The sequence below is a fragment of the Mercenaria mercenaria genome, chromosome 5, assembly GCF_021730395.1.
Source record: "Mercenaria mercenaria strain notata chromosome 5, MADL_Memer_1, whole genome shotgun sequence".
NCBI lineage: Eukaryota > Metazoa > Mollusca > Bivalvia > Venerida > Veneridae > Mercenaria > Mercenaria mercenaria.
This window is the reverse complement of record NC_069365.1, coordinates 35,506,678-35,524,874: the sequence shown is the minus strand read 5'-3', so window position 1 is coordinate 35,524,874 and position 18,197 is coordinate 35,506,678. Positions and strand designations below refer to the sequence as shown.

Here is an 18,197-nt window from a genome sequence, read left to right as displayed (position 1 = left end):
AATTTCAAAGAACTACTTTCTAGGTAGGTACAACGACCCGGAAGTACTTCTATACCGGGGTGACACCGTATACCAAACAGAGTATATCTTGTAAAACGATTGCCTCCCTTATATAACTGAATACCTTCCTGGTTTACACTACAAAGAAATAACAACATAATAGTTGTTATTCTAAAGAACTTTGGGAGGAAATGCCGCCGTTTCAGGAAATAAGTCAACAGATTCCTGATTCGGAAAGGTTTGTTCGTTTATTTATTTATACATTTATCTTTTATTCTGTATTGTTAGACTAAGTCAGAAATGTTGAAGTTATTCATCCTGAATATGTTTTAGAAATATTGAATAGAAAATGTGTTTTAATAGTAGGATATGGGACACATAACTGTACTACCTTTAATCTGAAAGTATATAGATACAAGAATTATTAAAAAATTTTGTTGTGCAAAATACCCTTGATTGAAAACGAAAGTTGAGAAAAATTCAATTCAGTGATAATGAAAACCGAAAGTAGATGGTAATTGATAGTAATAAAGTTTTATACGTGATAAATTGATCACGTTTAATATCGTAACATGTAAATCAGAAATGTTGTGGCATAGAATACTTATGCAAATTTATTATTTATTTACTTCTCATTATTGTGTGTAATAAACATACAATAGTTTCTTTACTGTTGAGCTAGCTTTTATACTGACGTAGTACAGTGACCGCCTTAGGTGTAAGAGGCCTCGGGTTCGATTCCCGGTCAGGGGTGAAGTTTTTCCGTCTGTTACGATTTAACGCCCAACGTAGAAAACTCATGAGTAGATATGTATGGACACATCTATACGCCCGACAGAGGTTCAAACTCCAAAAATTCGGAGACGAATTCTTAACGAAGGTGGTGTATGTATGTATGTATGTATGTAGCGGGATAGAGTATAAGGATGCACTTATACTTACTTGCTATTGAGCTAACTTTTATAAAGTGTCCGTCTTATATGTAAGAGGTCCCGGGTTCGATATCCGGTCAGGGCTGAAGTATTTAAAGTCTGCTACACATAAAGTACCTTTTAATCTTTAAATTATAAGACACTTTATCATAAAGATATGTCTCTCTACATCAACTGATATTTGTCTTTTGTAAAACTGAGGAGGTAACTGAAAGTTAAAATGTCTTCAAATACATTGAAGTTTATGAGAAATTGATGTAACCCGTATAAGTATATAAATTAAAATCACGACACATTTTATATTCAATAAAATCAGACTGATATAATAATTTCATATATCATAATATGGTGTCATCCATTGTTTTCACTTCAGAGAGGTAACACAATGGGCAAGAGAACATATAACATCTTTCAAACACGATATTGATACTATGAAGCTGCAAGCAAAAACCATTTTGAAGGAAGTGGATAAATTGTCGAAAGAACAAGATAATATAGAAAGAAAATCTAAGAAAGGGAGAAGCAAAGAGCTTCATGGGTGTATTGACAAGTATCAAGATAGTATTTCGAGCGTGCAGAAAGCATGTGAGAAGATATCTGGGGTATGTGGTCAAGGCAATTTAACTATTTAATAATGTATGAACTACGTAGAAATTAAAGTACAACATTTAAATAAAGACAAGCTAGACGATATAATGTACCAGTACGACCTGCAGAGATATTTCCCTTCTTGAAATACATCTTGAAAATATTTCCTGCATTATGTATGATGATAAATCACCACTTTTCTTTAAATATTCCTTAAGCGCTGACTTTGTTCTTCACGAAAATATGTCAAAGATAATTTCAAAAAAAATCCTTGTGGATGTTGCCGCCCTTGGAAAATTGTCAATTTTACAATGAATAATGAAAAAAGGTTAGCTACATAATTTTGTTCAGTATCACAGAACTGCAGCATTTTGGCTTGTATATTCCTGCTATCTCATTACATAATTGTTTATTGCACTGACTGATTTTAAGTATATCACCATCAATATATAAAGTTCTGTTACGTTTTGTGCATTTTACTTCTTTTACATGGGACGTGAAAAATTTTTCTTAAGTTGTTGGCTATTCAAAAAACATTTTTCTGTAGATTGTGGATAACAAAACACCTAACGTACCTCTGATTGACAGACGTTCAACATATGACGGTAGAGGAGGCAAGAACAGGAATACATCTTCATTTGGTGATCAGCCAGAATGCAACCTTTGTTACAGAAAAACAGCTGAAATCATGAAGCTTCAGGCAGATCTGGAAAGGTAAATACCCCGGTTAGTCTTTATCAGATAGGCTTATAGCCAACAACCAAAATAAGAGAGACGTTTTTAAACAACAAATGTAAAGCATATGAGTATGAGAAGGCCTTCGCCTCATATCTATAACTGAAAACAGTGAGAGCCCGATATTACTATTTTAATAAGTCGGAACAATAACAGTTGAAACCATGATGATGATATCCCGAAAATGTACGATGGTCCCGAAAATGCACGATGGTCCCGAAAATGTACGATGGTCCAAAACTCGAAATTAGGTAGCATTTTATTCACCGTTTTTTTTTTCACTTTAAAATTTCATCATCGTAGCTAAGTTGTTTTGACAGCCGAAAACGCGGTTTCGACTTTTCATTGTTTCAACATAGTAATTTGACTTTTTTCTCATCATTTGACTTTTCTATCGTAGTATCGGCTTTTTAACATCGCGGTTTCGAGTTTTCAGTGTTTCAACTTAGTAATTTGACTCATCATGGATTTGACTTCTTTATCGATCGTAGTATTGGCTTTTTCTCATCCTAGTTGTGTCTTTTATACAACGTAATGTCGACGTTTTGACTGCAACATGGTAGTATAATATTTTCGTAATTTCGAGTAAATAATACCAGGTTGAAAAAACGAAACTCTGATGGTAGAAATCGAACAAAACGACAATGAAAAAACTGAAACCAAAATGTCAAACTACTATATTGAAACACTGCAAAGTCAAAACCGCGATTGTGGTTATCGTTTGTGTACTCGACTGATGGCTGTAACAAATTACTGTCAATCATAGATAGAAGGAAGCGCATGCGAGAATTTGACGATTCCATTTTTGATTACAGAATGAAAGACGACATGAAAAGAAAAGAAGCTGAGTATAAAGAAAGGTAAATTGCTACTGTCAAATTTTCGACATAAGAAATACAGAAAAAAATCAGTTAAAGCCTGATATGAGATAAATGCTAAATACATTGTTAAATGTGAAAACTTTCCTGAATTTGTTTTGTTTCATTAAGGTGGTAGCGCTGTTGTTCATATATTTCCATCTTCACAACTAAGTACTGTTAAAAAACAGCACATTTTCATAATATTATATTGATGTTTCATAGTCCAAGTATAATACTAACTTAAAAAGCCATCTTTTAAAAGTGCTATTTTACAATAAGTTTGTTGTCATAACTAACCACGATGAAGAAAACATTGTCCAACATTTATCACACATATAAATGATTAACTTCCATTTTAGCTGTGATAATGAGTACCTAATTTTCAATGTGATAATGATAAATATATCGTGAAGGGGGCTCATATTTCTTTATATATTTTTCAAGTTGGTATTTATTTATTTATTTGGGTTTTACGACGCACCAATACAGTATAGGTTATATGGCGCCAAACAGGACTACAAATTTTGACACTTTTAGGATGAAAACAGGGGTTTTTAACAGTCTGGTCATAACTTTTTTGTCCCAGGTCCGATACTCGTGCCTGTGGTTCAAGTATCCCATTATTTCAAACAAATCTTTACTAGGGCATGTTCTGAGATTTGTTTCAAGAAGTTCACAAAAGGCCTATTTCATGAGAATGAAAATAAACTGAGAATTTACATATAGCAAAGATAAATATCGTCGTTATTTCCAAAGAAAGTTCAAGATAACTCCATTACTGTCAATACATTTTTGTATCTAAAATCTGTAATGTTATTAAATAACAGACAAACTCACTCGAGTGCTCGTTTACAAGTACGTTGAAAAGATTTGGGCCTAGGAACCGAAATAGATTCGTATCCTTCAAGTTTAAAGCCACGCTGTCACTTTTCATTCATACAGATGAAATAAGGTTTGTGTTCAAAACTTAAGTCTTTAATCTAAACGTCTTAAACCTTCAATGTTCCAGCAAAGTTCATACTGCCACTAAATTTTACAAACTGTAAATGCTGAGTGGCAAACAGACCTACTTTGAATCATCTAAATATCTCGAAAAACGGAAGGTCAAAGCATGTCGCAAGTATAAAAAATAGAAGAACGATTGAAACATAACATTGTCTCATACTGCTAATTTTATTATGCTTATAATTATTTTGTTGGCAGGCACTTTTCAAAACCTTTTTCCATTGCGAAACAAATTTTATGAACGTTTCATGGACCATACTTGGATTATTCAGTGATTCACAGAGAACGCTAAGATAACCTGTAACGGAAATTAATGCAGTAAGATCACTGATGTATACGGGAAAATGCCCAGATGGGTACCCAGGGTCGTTCCCTATCATCAAAAGCTAGTAAAATCGCCATATGACCAAACTTGTGTCAGAGCGGTTGTAAACACAAAATTCTATTATAGCCGAAGAAGAATCCAATACGAAAATGAAAGGCTTCATAGTCAACTGCAGAAAGAAGTTGAAGCGAAGGAGGAAGCCCTAAAAAGGTTTTTATAGTTGGTTTTTGTTTGTACTTTCGATAAGAATAACTTAAACGGAAAACTGAAATACTTAAATCGGTACTGTATTTCCGATGACCTTTAATTCAGTATGCCTGTAATTTTACTTAATTCAGGTTAAGTTCAATGGCTTCCAGCAAACTGCGTGACAACAATCCAAACATCACTGACCTAAGTGACCAGAACAGACCTACTAAAATAGCAGAGCGTTTGTCAGAGTTGTACGACAATCAGTGGACGGATGCATTTGATGCGTTAGAGGGTTCTATGCCAGAAAGACAGATAATACAGACTCTGCTGGACATATTACTGGTAAAGTGGAAAAAAAAACAGAAATACAAAAAATATTGCAATTTTCATCTACAAAATAGGTTAACGAAAAGTAAAGTAAACACCACAGGAAGTATTTAATAAAAGTGGCACAGATGAACGGTAAACCACACTTGGGATATAATAAGAAACTTTAGCAGACAGAATATTTGATATGTTCGTCGTCAAAATACATGTTTGAGAAATTGCATTATAATATTAAAGGGTAATATACAAGAAGATATCACAATGTTACAAACACATCAAAATATAAAGACATAGTGTAATATGAAAGTAGATTACTGACACAGAATGGCCAGTAAACGGAAATATATGAAAATGTTTTCGACTGTTCAATTTACACTTCTCCTGACTTCAAGTTGACGGAGGGAAAATATAAATAAAATTATTTCCAAATGAGCTACATTTTAATGCTGGTGACAGTGATATGAAACAAAAATGTTGAGTCAGCCTGGGGTATCATAGCATAAATATACCCGCAGTACTACCAGTATTCCATTAAGGATGTCACTTTATAAGATAGGACAATAGTCAACTCACCAAAAGTATACGGTTTAATCACCAAAGATTGGGTCACTGCTTTCCAAAGTTTGGATTCGTGATCCCTGTCTAAGAGTATTTCATTCCTATACTTGTATCCACAAAATAGGATTTAAATGAACACCATACTTAAATTTTTAGTATATAAGTATATAAATGACGTGTGAAATCAATGCCACATTAATACAATGTAATATCATATAATTTGCTTTCGTAAAACGGTTTTGTCAGCGATAAAATATTCAGTTTCACGCTCACACTACTTCTCACTTTTATAATTTCTCTGCAGAAAGTGTATGAAGAATGTTGCAAACTTTCGAGTGAAAATTTTTACGAGAGGATCCAGAACTGCATTGAATCTCCACTTGAGGTATGTTAAGATTAAAATTATTCCCCAACCGGACGAGGATGTCCCTCGAGCGATACGATACGTTGTCTGTATATCACAACTCTTTCGTTTTGCAAAAGCTTGCTCGAAGTTTGAAGATTAAAATCTTCATATTACCAAAACGTTATTACAACGGGTTCCATTTTACCAGTAAATATTATAAACTAGGGAAAGCTTTTACTAAATTGTATTACAGATTGTATAAACTTTTTAAGAAATATACAAAAACCGTTAAATTTTCTAAAGTTTGATCTTCCATAACCCGTATACTATGAGGATGTAGTTTATAAACTAAGGAAAAATAAAAAATAATACTTATTTTAATCAAATAATTGTAAAATGTATTAGTAAATTTATCAAAAAGGATACAATGCAAAAATCGTAAGCACAGTGTATGTTGGGTGATTGACCCCTCTACAGTTAGTCGATATGCTTTCCTATATGAGGATGCTACGATGACTTATGAATTGTAAATCTCCGTGATGCTTTTCTCCTAAATCCTACAGAAACGGACGGAGGGGATGGAATTTTGTCTTGCAACTTGCATAGTTGTACCCTTAAAAGTTAGTCTCTAGGAGGTCTGACTTCAGACAAGTTGTTGGGTATATTGGTGTTACAGTACCTACACCTCATATTCAGTCTGACTGGAATCCCAGGTTAAATATAGATTTTTCTATACTTCTACTTTCACTTTCAAAATGTTGAAAGCAAAGCTCTGATTAGTGAAGGACTGTCTCAATAGCCTGTCCTCAGATCCAAGGTGCGTAGCATTAATTGGAGATGATTTTAATCAGATTGACCTCATATCTACCCTATATTATGTTTTACTTTTAATTATACATTCTGGAATTTTGTCATTTCTCAGCAGGGAATTCTCTTATTTTGCGACGTTTCGTCTAACTTATTGAAAATAGGGTAATGCCCTAAACGCGTTAAAACCTCCAGTTTGCTTTAAATGGTTACTGACCGTTTCAAGGCGGTGTCCTTATTTTCAACTTGCTTTTTGTTTGTTTCGTATTATATGTCTGGGTTATAGTGGTTTTACTTTTCTTTCCACCCATTCCCTACTTTTACGCGAAGTATTGGAAATATTGGAGTAAAATACTGAGAATTGATGGTACACGTTTACCATCAATTCTCAGTATTTTACTCCAATACTTCGCCCAACTGCGGAAGTGTGGACGTTATCAATCACGAAACATTAGTTGTGTGAAGTATTTGAGAAAAGTACTAAGATCTGATGGCAGGCGCTTTGTGCGGAGGAAAGCACACATTTTGCCGTCTTTGACGTACTTTATCTAATGAAAATTAGTCAAGTAATAAGGAAAATATAGGCAAATATTACCTAAATCAGCACGTTATTTCCGTGTGTACGGTATCCAAACGTCACTTGGGTTGGCCACCCTTGTAATGAACATAGAAGCATGATTCGTCGTAGATTTAGATTCAGACACTGACCCCCAGATGGTACGATGACAAAAAAACAACAACAAATTTTGATATCAGGAAGTTATTACTGTATTTCTTAAGAAGGCTTTGCATCGTAGTTACAGACAGATTATATGCTTTAGAAACACATGAGAATTAGTTGTTTTACTATTTTTTCCTTTTAGAATAGAAAAGCGTTTGTAACCGGGTACCGGAGGTAAACTGCCCTTTATAATTAACGGTTGTTAAGTACGATTTCCTCCGTGGTGTACTGGTCAAGAAGGAAGAAAAGTTTTTATTACTGAGGCGGCCCAGATTCAATTCGGCTATGTCTTTTTTTCTTGATTTCGCTTTTTTCAAGATAGTTTAAAAACGTCATATTCCAAAGTTCATAATATATGACCAAACTTCAAGTTTAAAGAAATATCTTTATTTATCCAAGGTCAAGAGTTCAGTCACTGTAAAAGTGAGTCTTGCAAATATCACAGATTTGAAACGTCATTGTGTATACATAGCTCCTCGCCTGCCCGTCCGTCCTTTTGTTAATGAAATCAGTATGATAAACGACAAGAAAAAAGCAGCAGCCAATTAGTAATAAAATGATTAGAATTATTTACAGTACATTACTCACCATTTATAGTTGCATAATATAATTATGAAGTAATCATTTAATATTCTACATTAGATATCTGGACTGTTGCTAAGTAGGGACTTAACGGACTTAATGTTTGCACACTTTCTCACAAATTGGCAGGTTCTTTGTTAGCGACAACATTAATAGACTTGACCGCATTCACTATTTATCTCCTCACGCTTGGTCATAATACATAGGGAGAACAAGTCAAATGGTTTATCGCGGCCAGAAATTTGTACAAACCGGACAGAAGTTGCGAAATTGTCATTTGTGCAGGAAAGAAGCGTTTACCATAATGTCCAGTACTGGACAGGTATAGTGACCATGCACAGACACAGCCAATTTTCTCAGAGGGGGTCCGATCCCCTGCCACCCCCCCCCCACCCTGGAAATTATGAAATTTAGCACTTCATTTTTTGCATTCTGGGGCAGTTTTATGGACTAACCTGTTAAATTTGGGTAAAATGATAAAATCAAGCTTTCTTAAAGGTAAAATTCTTAGTTTCTTTTAGATAAATAATATGAATTATGTCGGGGTCGTATGTAGCAGCAGCCGCATATACTTTACATGCGGTCCTAATGTTGCCTTTTTCGAAAAACATTTTCTTTCCTTCTTGTCTTCTTTCCTTTTTTAAAGATTTTCCAGAAGGGGTCCGGACCCCCGGTCCCCCCCCCCCACCCCACACCCTCTGGATCCGCGCATGGTGACATATCATGCTTTCTGTTTATGCAGATAAACTTGTCTTTGGTTAAACTTCAACAGAGCACAATTGTCTGAACAGTGTACAAACTCATTACTGTTTTTTCAGGCAAGGGTGGAAAAAAGTGGTAGAAAATGAAAGCAGTAACATTTTCATTAAAAAAAATAAACAATGAGACAAACATTGCCAACATCTTTGGACGGTTCAAAAATCCCATGTTAAACATACGATAAAGCCCGAAACGCGTGAAAATGTTCCGAATGTAAATCGGGTGAAGTAAGTGCTCTATGTATGCGTCTGGATTGATTAAACTGTGCTATTCTACTTACTTATTACTTGAGGATGAAAAAAATGTGTTTTTTAAATGTTGCTCTTAAACAAGGGTGGCGGTTGAACTACTAAAAGTACAACAACAGTTAATTCACAACAAATCGTACGGTATGTTTTATAATCAGTAGAAGCGTGTCGTATTTACGCTTATGAGACCTGTTTCACCCACAAGTAAAGAATTCACAGGTCCATCATGAAATATTTTCCCCAGCACACATATACTTGTCCTATTCAAAATGATCATCGGCCGCGATCAATGAGAAAAAAGGGATTAATTCATTTTCAAAGTAAAATCGCCTGATAATAAAGCAACACTCCAGCGTTTTGCTTTACTCTATATACAATTAACACATGTGAGCATTGATAATTTTGATTTAATGCTGTCTTTGTGCATATGGTTATACAAATGTGATGTATTTTTAGCCGAGGAGCAAACGACCTACGACAGTGGTCTTATCTGAACAGCTGAAACAACAAATTAAAGAATTTCGCAAGACCCGAGCTGCAATTGTTATCAAAGACATAGAAAGGGTAACTTGAAAACTATAATTCCTATCACAAGGATTTTGTTACATTTTTCTTGCATTCCGGAGAAAATAAGAATTAATATCGATCTTTCTTAGAAAATTATTTATGGTCATATTTTTTTATTTCTATAAATGTTGTTTCTTGCATGTATGAAATTCCGATCTGTTTAAACTTTTCATTAACTGGAATAATCTTTGATATGAATATTTGAACTGTAAAGCTAAAAATTAACACTATGCATATATTCAAGCTTTTTACATACAGGTAATTACACCAAAACTTCAGATACCTTACAGTCATTTAAATGCGGTACAAACGTACATATCACACTGTGTATGGATCGGATGGTATTGTGCCGTCCAGGATCCTCCACTAGTATTGAGTGTATCTTCGTCAAGTAAGTTTGATACTATTTTGTTCAAAGACTACACAAGCCGTGGTCGCTACGTTCAGTTCGTAGTCTGGCCTGCTTTATACCTACATGAAGGCGGACCTCTGTTGTCTAAAGGTGTTGCACAAGGTTGTGACAATCAACCAGAGAACAATACAGTGATTACAACAGGCATTGCAGACAATAAGATACAATTGACAAGACACCAAGCGCAACCGAAGCAAGCACCCGTATATAGCCGAAATTACGGTACGAATGCGAGGCATGTCGCGACATTTAACGTGGGTAATACACGACAGACACGACAAACAGGTCAAAGTTTAGAATCGCAATATGCTTATGGTCGAGGAAGAAGAAGAGAAGGCCATCCGATGGCACACACGGTATACACGCCACCTGCTCATATCCAAGCTGGACAAGGCCATGCCATATACAGTAACAGACAAGCTGGGGTTGTAAATGAACGTCAGTCGACAATGATTTGATTTAGTTCTTGTACGGAGGAACTTTGATTAAAGAATATCAAATTCAGAATACTCCTTGTTACTGTGTATGGCATGAACAGTTGAACAGAGATACCAATGTTAATGCTTTTATTATTGTACATGTAGAAATAAGTAGCTTTCTCTACACTTACTGATTTTAGTCAAATTTCAAAGTCTATTGAGTTGAACAATACTGTTGTTTATGAGGTAGTGGTTGTTCTAAAGCCACGGACATATCTACTTGAATCATTTTTTTTCCACAATTCGTGGTAGGTTGTTATTCAAGATAATTATTTGTAATTTAACAGTATATCCACTAACAATATTTAATTTTCAACAGCTTTATATAACGATCTACAACGGTTGTGATATGATTGTATAAGAAATTAAATGCGCTGCTATCCGTTTCATGGGTAATATATCTGCATTGTTTAATGGATTTATCTTTGACAATGTCAATTTCAAAATACTGTTTTCATTTAAATACTACAACCAAAAGATTTTTTACCTTAATGAACATTACTCAGAACGTGATTCATAGTCTAACATGTATTTACAGTTTTGTTTAATGTGTCGTGAGGCGTGTATTTAAATTTTACAGTCAACAGATTTCATACCTTAAACATTACTCAGACCGTGATTCATAGCCTAACGCATACAGGTTTATTTAATGTGTCATGAGGCGCGTATATTTCATTCCTTTATGAACATTACCCAAAATGCGATTCATATCGAACATTTACAGGTTTGTTTCCCTTTTATTTACATGAATTTATTTGATCCAACTTATCCTGTGTTGCACATTTTAGAAGTTACAGACCTCTATAAGGACCAGATTGTCCAGTAATGGTGATTGTTCTAACCTCACGTTTAGTTGAGGAAATCAGGTAAAATGCAAATGTATTCCAAACGACGACATGAAAAGTTTTAAAAAGGGTACCTAATTGGATGTTTTAACGTTGGAATTCTTTTAGATTTGTGTAGTTATCATAAATATACACTTCTATTTAAGAAATCGCTAACTGCAATCAAGAAGGCGTGTTACAGGACAAAAGTTGGCAAATATATACCGTCTTATTGGTACATATGTAGCATACATACGCTTTAACTAATCAGGTAATTGGGCTATGATTTACATACTGAAAATATGAATGTTTTAGGCTGTAGTTTGTTGTATGTATTATCATGTTTTATAGCTTTATACTCCCTGTATATTCAAGAGATATTGATGTACCTATTTAACTATAGATAAACATTCCGTATAGATCAGCTAATGTAAGACTTTTAAAATGTACACAAATCAAAACTACATATTAATATTTTTTAAAAAAATACACCAAGATCCTCGTTTCCAGAGATGTTAGTTATAATGTTTAAAAATGTACTTTTGTTATGTATGTATTCTAAAGTGCAGTAAAAAATGCGACAAATGCAACTTCGCCCGTTCTACAGAAAATGGTATGCTGAAGGGCTAATTTAGGTATTGCAAAAAAAAAAAATAGTTTAGGCCTTACTAAGTTGTATTTATGATCATACTTAATAGTTTAATACTTCCTGACATTGATATACATATATAACTATAGGAAAAACTGTCAATATAGACCAGAGAGCGGGCGCAGTGGTCCAGTGGTAACACTGTCTGACTACGAAACCAGGTGTCGTGAGTTCTAGCCCCCGTTCCTCCAACTAAGATTACTAACATTGGGATAAGAGTCCCGTGTATGAGTGCTTCATACCTGGCACGCTAAAAAACCAGGGAAGCTTCTGGAATCGGAGCAGCTTCTGTATCTTGCACTATCCTCCCACTAACATTACTTACAGTCTTCTGGAGGGATCGCCCGTAAGGATTACCGATGGCGACTATAAATAAACTTACATACAAACAATATGGACCAGTTAGTATAAGACTTTTAAGATGTAAGATAAGTTCTGTACACAAAAAGGCTAAATATCAAACTTTTAAGAACTATACATGCGTTCTCCTTTTCCTCAGATGTTTGTTCAAGTATGCATTTTTGACAAGTATGTCTTGAAATCTGTCACTACTCTGCGTTTAACTTATTTTTATGCCCCCGAATGGAGGCATATAGTTTTTGAACCGTCTGTCAGTCTGTCGGTCTGTCAGTCTGTCCGCAATTTTCGTGTCCGGTCCATATCTTTGTCATCCATGGATGGATTTTGAAATAACTTGGCATGAATGTGTACCACAGTAAGACGACGTGTCGCGCGCAAGACCCAGGTCCGTAGGTCAAAGGTCAAGGTCACACTTAGACGTTAAAGGTCATTTTTCATGAAAGTGCATTCGTGTCCGGTCCATATCTTTGTCATCCATGGATGGATTTTCAAATAACTTGGCATGAATGTGTACCACAGTAAGATGACGTGTCGCGCGCAAGACCCAGGTCCGTAGCTTAAGGTCAAGGTCACACTTAGACGTTAAAGGTCATTTTTTATGAAAGTGCATTCGTGTCCGGTCCATATCTTTGTCATCCATGGATGGATTTTCAAATAACTTGGCATGAATGTGTACCACAGTAAGACGACGTGTCGCGCGCAAGACCCAGGTCCGTAGCTGAAAGGTCAAGGTCACAGTTAGACGTTAAAGGTCATTTTTCATGAAAGTGCATTCGTGTCCGGTCCATATCTTTGTCATCCATGGATGGATTTTCAAATAACTTGGCATGAATGTGTACCACAGTAAGACGACGTGTCGCGCGCAAGACCCAGGTCCGTAGCTGAAAGGTCAAGGTCACAGTTAGACGTTAAAGGTCATTTTTCATGAAAGTGCATTCGTGTCCGGTCCATATCTTTGTCATCCATGGATGGATTTTCAAATAACTTGGCATGAATGTGTACCACCGTAAGACGACGTGTCGCGCGCAAGACCCAGGTCCGTAGCTCAAGGTCAAGGTCACACTTAGACGTTAAAGGTCATATTTCATGAAAGTGCATTCGTGTCCGGTCCATATCTTTGTCATCCATGGATGGATTTTCAAATAACTTGGCATGAATGTGTACCACAGTAAGAAGACGTGTCGCGCGCAAGACCCAGGTCCGTAGCTCAAAGGTCAAGGTCACACTTAGACGTTAAAGGTCATATTTCATGATAGTGCAATGATGGGCATGTCCGGTCCATATCTTTGTCATTCATGCATGAATTTTAAAATAACTACGCATGAATGTGTGGCACAGTAAGACGACGTGTCGCGCGCAAGACCCAGGTCCGTAGGTCAAAGGTCCTAAACTCTAACATCGGCCATAACTATTCATTCAAAGTGTCATCTGGGGCATGTGTCATCCTATGGAGACAGCTCTTGTTTATTCCTGTACCGTTATGATTATACATATAACTTTTTATCACCTGCTACTTATTCGGAATTATATGATATTCTATGTATTGTTTATTGGAGGGATTTATTTAAAAATAAAACTTCTTAATAACCATATATATAAGTTAGTCATTGATTTCTTCACTTTTTTTGACAATATGACAACATGTAAGTAATGTTATTGGTACTACGGCCGCATTAATTTGAAGCTCGATTTTACACAACCTACAGTAAGCGTTTCCGAAACACGTCGGCCTCAGTCTAACAAAGGTGACACACATCTCCTTTACTGTTTGCATCTTGTTGTCAAAATACATGTACCATCTTTATAGAAGTCTTACGTTGTTACTCTGCCATTTTTGCGACAATACTCCATCCATCTAAAATAAATAAAAATGATAATTGAGCCGCACCATGAGAAAACCAACCTAGTGCATTTGCGACCAGCATGGGTCCAAACCAGCCTGCGCATCCGCTAACGGTTTCTCTAATTGCAATAACCTTTGAAAGTGAACAGCATGGATCCTGACCAGACTGTTCAGGCTGGACTGGATCCATGCTGGTCGCAAATGCACTATGTTAGTTTTCTCATGGTGCAGCTCAGTTATTACAGGTGTGTCCTGATTTGTAATTTTAAAGATATGACAATACGATAACTGGATATTCTATATCGCTGCAGCACGATATTCCAGGTCAAATATCGACTGTCTAGTCCATTATAAATATAATACCTTTACGTTAGAAGGGATAAGGTATCTTTGAACAATATCGGCCTCCACATTATCATCCATCTGGACTGAGTTGCTCAAAACTATCCAATGGATTGGCTGTCCCCCACACAAGTTTGTTTTTCCTCTGTGCACCATATGCTGATGGCAGTACACTAGAACATATATTTAAAAAGTAGATATTATGTTTTATTAACATATTTGCCAAGATGCAGTTATATATTTTGGAGAACAGTTGAAGATTTACTCAGTGGACTTTACAATGTAGTGGAACTCGATCCTGATGTTCGTCATAGTCCCAAATAGAACTTCTGATTTAGTCCTTTTCTTTTATTTGATGAGAATGCGCACAGGAGTAATTTCAGCCAATCAAGTAGAGCAATATTTAAGTGAAAAACTAATTTCACGCACCATTTATGGGGAATATCTTTTCTTGTTCACTAACCTAAAATAGAAATAAGAATGTGTCATTTACCTTATTACAACAATTAAAAATCAGTGTTCACAATTTCAGAGCGGAACCGGAATTTGTCTGGCTATTTGACCACAGGGCCCGTTCGTAAAAGAACCTCGAATTACATGATTACTTAAAAAAAGACCAATAGAATTTCAAGACTGTAGTCACATGACTAAACGTAATATTAATATATTAATATAAAAAAACAATGAAATTGCTTATAATAAACTTAGAATTCATGCCTGGGGACCATGCAGCCACCGTCCGAGGCCGAAAGTAGTGCTAAAGACATTGTCATTTAATACCCGATAGGCGATTATAATATCCAATTTTAACACTGGCTTATGCGTTTGAAACCTAGTAATTAATCATAAAGCTAAGATAAGAATCTTTGATAGACATGAACCCTATTAGTTTGCTGGCTTTCAGCTAACATCCAAGGAAGATGACAGTTAGTGAAGATGCAAAAATGACAGGATAATAAAATGCCATCTAGCTACATTTTTGATCTTTATCTTTTGACATCACCAATTTGAACATAATTTCCCAACTGTAAAAACAGTAACTTTCTGTGTACGGTACTATGCAATATTTGCTGTGTATATTGTTTATGATACAGTAACTTTCTGTGTACGGTATTATGCAATATTTGCTGTGTATATTGTTGATAATATAGTAACTTTCTGTGTACGGTATTATGCAATCAAAAGGCAATCGGCGGTGACTTGACCCCTTATAATGATGGACCCCCCACCCTGTTCTCTACAACCCAGACCCACATAATAACAAAAAAACACATTTCCAAAAAAAAAAATGCTATATATAAAAAAAATAAATTGTATGGTCACCATACTGCAACATTAAGCAAAAATGGTATGGCCTCAGTAACGATCTCACTGCGTCAAAATTTTTTTCGGCCGATTTTTGAAATCTGGTCTTAATCAACGCATAAAGCATAAACTTAACGGTAAACATTGGCACTTTGGTCTCAAGGCTGCATCTTTTGATGCAGCGAGACGCTATTCTTTGACAAATATCATCTCGTACACGATGTTGACCTAACCCGTATATTTCTGGTCAATAGAAAAGTCAATGGCAGCCACCATTCCCTTCGTTTTTTTCCAAGCACAATCGTGGCCAGCCTTTAGAAACATAAATAATTAGTCGCTTACCTATAATTACTTCGCTCCGTTTCCGTCAATAACGAGGCATCGAGTCAATTTCCCAACGCGGTATTCTCTCAAAACATCGGGCTGCCATGTTTATACGGTGACCCGGAACTGGTTTACTGCGAAAACCTTTTGCGTTTGGGTCAAATTCTGGGGTGTGTTCTCCACGTGAGCTGGTACCCTACTTCTTCGTTACTACCGTACGTAACCTGTAATCAACTTCCCGCAAAAGTGTAAACATGGCTTCGTTCAACATGATCTCGTTAAACGCACACACAAAAAAGAGCGTTAGAATTCGTTTTGGGGGTCACAAACTAGTACTGTTGGGGTCCGGCAGGCACCGGTAAACCCTTTCCCTTGGTGAATAGAGTTGTAGAAAATGTTCTACCATGGGGAAACAATGTGCAGTTCTGCCACAACGGGGATTGCATGTTCTGTGTATCCTGCCCAAACTCAACCAATGACCATACATCGTTGGTCAGGGATAGGTGAGGCGTTATGCTCATCTGAAATGAAAGAATTGTGAAAAATAACGTCCTTTATAAAGACGTGATGGACAGAATTTTCAACACAGACGTTCTGATCATTGACGAATGCTCAATGTTTAGTAAAAGACTACTTGAAACTTTGCATGAAGTATGTTCTTTAAAAAATCCACAACTTTATTTTGGTGGGATCCAAGTAATACTTGTTGGTGACTTCGTGCAACTTCCACCTGTCCCTTTGTGCTAGATACAACGAGGATGGTTCATATTGCTTGAAAGTGATATTTACAGAGCAGCTTTCCCTCACCATATTATTCTTAAAGATGTTATTAGACAGAAAGACAAATTAATGGTTGAGGCTATCCGTGAAATTCTTTAGGTGAAGTTTCAAACGACACTATCTCTTTAATCAGCAATTAACACGCCCGTTAAATGAGAAAGCATAAAACTTTTTGCAACTAATGACTTGGTTGATGATTATAATCGAGACCAAATACTGTTTTTCCTGGACACTTGTTGAATTTAAATCAAGTGACACAGGAGATAAAAAGTACCTCATGACATGCTGGCTGCAAAAAATTTGTGGTTAAAATTGGAATTCCAGTTGTGTTAATTAAGAATTTATCCGATGTGTTAGTGAATGGACTTATGGGAGAAGTTTATGATATCTGTGATGGAGGGGAGATTCTGGTGGAGTTCCCAAAAATGAATGAGAAAATTTATGTTGACAGGGTCAAATTTGAAGGTAAAAAATTTGTTTTTTCAGCAATTTGATTTGAAAGTAAATAGCTAAAAACCCATCTGAAACACTGAAAAATATGTATGTAGAAAGAAAATGGTAAAAACTCATTTTTGAAGGAAGTAATGACATGGCATATATATTTATTATATATAGTCTAAAAATTATCGAACAAGTAATCACAAATCTATTTATTCTCAGCTACAATGCATTCATACTTTAAATGATGCAAATATACTTTAAGAATATCTGTCAATAATTCAAGAAGTGAGCTATATATTTTTGCTTGCAATAAAACAAAGTCAAGTAAGTTAAGATGGTGAACCAAATTAGCTGTGTTTTAAAATCATTCTTGTATTTAACAATCCTCAAACATCAAGATTTTATAATGAAATTGTTTCTTCATTTTTTTTCTAGTTTTTGATCCCGGAAGAACAAAGTTGTTGCTACCCGAGAGCAGTTGCCCCTAAAGCCAGCATATGTTTTGACATACATAAAAGTCAAGGAATGACGCTTGAAGGTAAGTTAACTTTCGGTTTTTTCTGATGTACAAGTATTATTTTTCAGATTCTCTTTTGATAACTTGATAGATGTTTTAGCTTCCATAACATAAGCCATCTAGTAAGTAAGTGTTCTCTTTGAAATTTACTTGAACAATTTTTTTGTAATGGAGGAGAAAATCACAGAAAATCATCAAGCCCGATACAGGATTCGAACCCCTGACCAGAGAGAGACAGTCCCCCACCTCGACCAAGTCGCTAAAGAGCTACCCCAACCGTGAGACTTTTGGAAGTGTCTTATACATTTTTTCACAAAATAAACACACTGTAACGTAGTTTCCAAGAGGTTTTGTCATTATAACAAAATT

At 35.6% G+C, this 18,197-nt stretch overlaps 1 protein-coding gene across 2 annotated transcripts; it reads left to right on the top strand.

Moving 5' to 3' along the window:
* Positions 1 to 96: 96 nt before the first annotated feature.
* On the top strand, positions 97 to 12,104 carry LOC123556779 (uncharacterized). 2 transcript variants are annotated; one of them, XM_045347753.2, is made up of 9 exons: positions 97 to 238; positions 1,306 to 1,534; positions 2,068 to 2,234; positions 3,071 to 3,115; positions 4,572 to 4,655; positions 4,784 to 4,979; positions 5,827 to 5,907; positions 9,442 to 9,549; positions 9,811 to 12,104. In XM_045347753.2, the coding sequence occupies exons 1-9, from the start codon at positions 192 to 194 to the stop codon at positions 10,420 to 10,422; spliced, it is 1,569 nt and encodes a 522-aa protein (XP_045203688.2). In that variant the 5' UTR covers positions 97 to 191; the 3' UTR covers positions 10,423 to 12,104. The 2 variants fall into 2 exon arrangements, with proteins under 2 accessions (XP_045203688.2, XP_053399154.1); XM_053543179.1 differs by lacking the exon at positions 4,572 to 4,655.
* The last annotated feature ends 6,093 nt before the right edge of the window (positions 12,105 to 18,197 follow it).